The following is a 6000-nucleotide window of genomic DNA, read 5'->3' as shown; positions in this document are numbered from 1 at the left end:
GTCGAAAGATCGAATTCGTCGAGCAAGACTGAAACGACAATGAAAAAAAGTAAAGAAAATTCGTCCGCGAAAAATGATACGAAGAGTATCGTTCTCGAACGAACGAGATCTCGAATCGTCGGTTCTTGTACTCGAATTGAGAAAAGGAAGGAAATAAAAAAAATAAAAATAAAAACAGAAAACCGTAACGTGTACAGAGGAGGGAGCGCAGAATACAAGGGGTACGTTTTAAATGATATGAATATATTATATTTTCGTAAGAAATCCGCACAAATATGCATAGTGTATTAATCGTACGACATATGATGTAACGCGTGTACATATAATGATATTAGATTACACTGTGTACTTAAGATAAATCATCGTTTATGACGTAATGAACGATTCAAAGAGTTTTCAATAGTAGCAGGTAAGAATTGCACATGGTGGTCGACGCGTAACATCGATTATTATTAACAATGTCGGAACAACAACGAGGCGAAGGTGCCCGCGAGCGGAGCCAAAAAATCTTTTCATCCGGGATCATTACTTTCGCAACGTTCGGCCTGCACTTTAGCGATCCTCCGTTCGAATCATCCTCTGTTCCTTATCGAGCGAATCGAGGTGAATTTTCCATCGGTCGATCGGTGGTGTCTCTTTTTTTCTTTTTCATTTTCTTTCTTTCTTTCTTTTTTTTTCCATTTCTCGTCCTTGGTTGAGACCCTTCAGAGACACTTACGACGAAAAAGATTCGTCGCTAGCAGCTGATTCGCTCGCACGAGAAAGAGAGAGAGAGAGAGAGAGAGAGAGAGAGAGAGAGAGAGAGAGAGAGAGAGAGAGAGAGAAGAAAGTGGTGCAAGTCGTGAAAGTTTCGAGCAATTAATGTACATATATATTATCTCGATACACAATACGTTTCGCAGGTCCGTCCACGCGCGAGTGTCCACAGGCGCGGCCTGCTCGAGCTCGGTCTCGAAGATCAGCTCCAGCAGGGATTAGGAACGAGGATAGAACCAAGTTCAAACGTTGCGCTCGTTGGTTTGCATGCCGAACGGGAAAGTTACTACGAGCAGGTAACCGCGAAGTATTAGAGATTGTTGAACAACTTGCTCCAGCTACCGTGACATCGCTCCGCGTTAACCACGCCACCTCCAGTCCTCCATTTTCGAACTTCCGAACGGACGATCCAACTGGCTCCATCCCGATCCAGAGTCTCGGCCGAAGTCGGTTGATTCTCGTCCATGTTCGTTCCTCATCGTACTCCTCGTCAACCTCTACCCCGTCGTAGACTTCGCTTCGTTTCCCGTTTCCGTTTAAAACGCGGTTAAACGATCCGCCTCCTTCGTCAGATGTTACCTCCCCGCCTTCCTCTTCCCCTCCCGTACTCCGTTGGTTCTACGTCCTGATTACATGATTGTACATTTGCCTTTCTCGGCCCAGGGATTGTTTTTCTTGTCGGGCGCGTGTATCAGCGGGTCAGTCTTCTCGTTCTCTTCGACGTACTCCCTCATCCTGGAAACAACCAAGATCATCGATTCGATTAGACCGACCGTAAACGTTACGGTTCGTGGCTGAATGGAACGATAAATAAAATTTAATCGTACACCCGGCGATTTTTCAATTTTCGAACCGAGATCCGACGAAACTATTGTATTGTTCATTTTTTTCTTGTCGGTTCTGCATTGCCAATTAAAAGAATACTAGCCTGTATTGGAGCTTTGATCGAAAAAGTAACTACGTAAAGAGGGTACGTGTGTTATTAAAGAGGTAGAAGAGGGTCATCTTCTGTTGAAGAGGAAACGCGTTGAGAAGAGTATTTCGAGCAGGGAAATTTGTTAAGGAGGAAACACGTTGAGAAAATTCAAGAACCGGTCGATTTAAGAAACTAACCTAAGGTGTAAGTTTAGGTGTAGAAAAATGAATGCAAGTATTGGATAAATGTTACGTTATTAAAGATACGACCCTCCTTAAGAAATTGCATCCGATTTAAAATTTGCCTATCGGTCGAGAGTCACACCTTGTATAAATAAATTGAAAATAAATTTACCCTGCAGTTATTACTCATTGCACAGTGTTTTCATATTGTTACCGAGCCACGTATGAGTTACAACCTCATACTAGGAAATATTGCTGTTCATTAGTTAATGAAAACTATGGTTTAATTTAGGATCAGATCCAAGTTACGAAACTTTCCCCTATTAGATATTGGGCGATCGTTCGGGAAGCTTTGCTCGTATCGGTTCTCGATGAACCGGCTCTCACACCAGACACTCCACGAGCGTGCAAAGCTTTTTCTAAGTAACAATGGAAAGTAACTGTATTATATAGATACGGTTATGAGGAAGTTAACCGACCACCCAAGTTCGTTCACGTGCCGAGGTACAGATCTGGTTCAGGAGATCGAATCGACTCATTAAGTAACCGGTGCTCCATTTGGAGGACACTTGGGAAACATTTTTTACCGGTAATAAAATTTATTCGTATACCGTACGATTTTTAAACTATGAAACCGAGATCCAAAGAAAATACTGTAGTTTATTTTTCTAAACTTTTTTTCAACTATGAAACCGAGATCCAAAGAAAATATTATAGATTATTTTTCTAAACTTTTTTTCAACTATGAAACCGAGATCCAAAGAAAATATTATAGATTATTTTTCTAAACTTTTTTTCAACTATGAAACCGAGACCCAAAGAAAATATTATAACTTATTTTTCTAAACTTTTTTTCAACTATGAAACCGAGATCCAAAGAAAATATTATATTTTATTTTTCTAAACTTTTTTTCAACTATGAAACCGAGATCCAAAGAAAATATTATATTTTATTTTTTTAAACTTATTTCAACTATGAAACCGAGATTCAAAGAAAATATTATAGTTTATTTTTCTAAACTTTTTTATTATTTCTGTATCACGAATTAGGAGAATAGTAGATATATTCGTCAACGATCTACTTAATTTTTTCAATCTGGAATATTTCCAGATTTTGGTTAATAAAATTATTTTATTTTATCCAAACGATAGCGACAGTGTCCTATTTATTGGATACGTTGTAACTTACTCGAAAAAATTCTTTCCCTACAATGTATTTTTCAATACTATATATACATACATCGATTTAGAGAAACGATAATTATCTCGTCAAGAATACTGGCACGAACGTATACATACGTTTAGTTCTTATGTAATTTTATATATTGTAACACCGAGGTAACCATTACTATTGCAAATAAATATTCATTACTGAATTTCACGATCATATGACGCGTCAACGTCGTCGCAAGATTGATGGATGTGCATCGGTTAATATCAGCTCGAAGGTCTGCTTATTTCAAACGTATAATTCGTCCCTGAAGAGAACGTTGAATGAAGCAAATTGTATAAACTTCCTTTCACACGCATTCGAATAGATTCGATAATAATTAACACACTCAGAATAACGTAATTTAAGGTTACTAACCGTGAATTATAAAAAAAAATTATACGCAAGACGCTCTTTACAAGATAATGATCCAAGGTAGAGAACAAGGGAAGAGAATCTAATTCTTTAATGCTCGTAAGATACAACAGACATTTGATAGAATAAAATAATCCCTAAGACGTAAATTACATTATCGTGATTATAAAACTTTAATCCAACGATCAAAACCTTCGATCACTGTCACAAAAATCGAATATACAAAAATTAGTAATATAAATAGTACGCGTAAAATAATAAGTTAAATAAGATGATCTGATTTTTCTACATTCTTGACTCGAGTAAATTACATTTGACTTCGGTATCTAAAAGATAAGAGTGTGTTATTTCACTCTTGGTAACCCTGACGTAGCTCCATTCTAACGATTTTACTAATCAAAGTTTCTTTTGTCTTTCATCGTTTCGAATCGGAATATCTACCGACAATGAATATCTAGATCGTTCCTAACAAAGACGACCTGACACTGAAAGTAAACAGGATAGTCAAGTCACGTGATTCACCCCGTATGCACAAGACAATTATGTCACAATCCTCCTATCTTATAAGCTGCTGATTATGAACAATTCCATTATCGCTGTATAAATTCTAGTGACCGCCAAACGACAAGATTTAACGTTAACACGTTGTAATAATTTATCGTTGAATTTTCTCCAATACAGCTCACAAGGATATATGACCAATTGTTTGTATTCGATCACGAATCCTCGGCAGGTGGTCCAAGATGTTGGTAAACGTACATGAAGTGTGATGTATCGTTTCTAATAAATTATCGAACCGTTGAACAATAAATCCAAGCACAGAATCGCTCCGAATACAAGCTTGCAAGCGATGCAAAGAAAATCTCCGAGATCGAGCAACGAATAGTCGTTTCGCCGTGAACAGCTCGGTGAAAGGGACTCGGCTACTCGGGTCGATTTTGCGTTCAAGGAGAGCTCTGTGTTCCAAAGGAACGTGTCTGCCTGATTATGACCAACTTTTCGTATTTTCTTGCCGCAAGATTTCAAGCCAAGCCAACCGATTACCAAATTGCAGCGACTTCCCGTGGCATATTACAACAATACCAGTCTAGTTCGTTATAAAACGAAGTTCGAAGCGAAATGCACTCTGGACCCAAAACGATCAAAAACAGAGAGTGAAAGTAACACGCAACGGTTTTTCGTCATTCTTATTTTCTTTTTTTTAGTAAAAGGACATCAGTTTGCGCCTTGTTTTTATGGAAACATATTTGTATCGTTACGAAGATTTTTAAGAACTGTCCTTGTGCAACGGTTGGTTTAGAACTTTTATTAGAAAAGGTTTCGCGAAATAAGTAAAATTACCATATTATATTACAGCAATACCAGTCTAGTTCGCTATAAAACGAAGTTCGAAGCGAAATGCACTCTGGACCCAAAATGATCAATAACAGAGAGTGAAAGTAACACGCAACGGTTTTTGGTCATTCTTATTTTTTTTAGTAAAAGGACATCAGTTTGCGCCTTGTTTTTATGGAAACATATTTGTATCGTTACGAAGATTTAGTTAGTTAGTATAGAACTTTTATTAGAAAAAGTTTCGTGAAATAAGTAAAATTAACATATTATATTTAGAGTAGATAGATACTAATTTTGTGTAATGGTATATTATAGTATTGTGTACAATATTAGTGAAATATTATTAGTATGTTTATTCCGAACGAAAGATACGAAAGTAATCTTGGTTGATAAATAATACTTGATGGTTCCATAAGCGATATTTAACAGAGGAAAGAATTTGTTATTGATGATCATGACGCAGAAAGTATTATAGGGAGAGACAAAGATCAATCCCGAGTTGAGGTGAATGCGATACTGTCGATTCAATAATAGTAAATAAAAATACTCTATCGACGAAAGGACAGAGGAGTTAAATTTTTATTTCGTTCTATGATACGTTGATATTTGAAAATTTCTAGCGTGGTATCTGTAATTATAGCTACTGAAGTAAATTAAATTTATCTATGAACATTTATTCTTACTTGTCGATATGTATTGTGCAGAAGTAATCGATTCTAGTACGGTATAAATTATTCCTAAATTTCCAAATATTTTTCTTTCTCCCTCTTTGATCAAGTATGAGAAACTGATCCGGATGATCGATAAAGAAAATTTTATCGTTGTTAAGTCATGAAGATTATTAATATACATATCATGAAGATTATTATATACATTGTTTTTTAAAGCAATAGTAGAGCAAAGAAAAGTAAAATGTTCAAATACTGACAATTTTAAAGCAACAGTGCTGGACGTATATCAATACACCTACGCAGACGAATGTTTCTTAATTCTTGCTTATATTATATATACGTATACACTAGTACCGATAGTAGTAACAAAAATCTATTCCCGTTAGTCAAGTCGTTCAATTTATCAGAAAATACGAGAAAATTATAAGCTTTCACTTATCACTTTGTATTAGAAACGAATGTAGGTTAATGACTTGCTACTGTACGATTTGCTTTTCATCGTGCACACTTGTAATAAGTGTCCGGTATAAATTTGATCAATTTCTTCTTTAAGAA

General features: G+C 36.2%; 1 protein-coding gene across 1 annotated transcript in view; it reads right to left on the bottom strand.

Moving 5' to 3' along the window:
* Positions 1-222: 222 nt before the first annotated feature.
* Positions 223-6000, bottom strand: part of Ggamma30a (guanine nucleotide-binding protein subunit gamma-e) — a 34292-nt gene continuing 28514 nt past the window's right edge. The window contains exon 3 of the mRNA XM_076310573.1: positions 223-1491. Coding sequence (XP_076166688.1) covers positions 1386-1491 — 106 coding nt within the window. The 3' untranslated portion in view covers positions 223-1385. The remainder of the gene's footprint in view (positions 1492-6000) is intronic.

The sequence above is a fragment of the Ptiloglossa arizonensis genome, chromosome 1, assembly GCF_051014685.1.
Source record: "Ptiloglossa arizonensis isolate GNS036 chromosome 1, iyPtiAriz1_principal, whole genome shotgun sequence".
NCBI lineage: Eukaryota > Metazoa > Arthropoda > Insecta > Hymenoptera > Colletidae > Ptiloglossa > Ptiloglossa arizonensis.
This window is presented reverse-complemented; position numbering and strand designations above follow the sequence as displayed.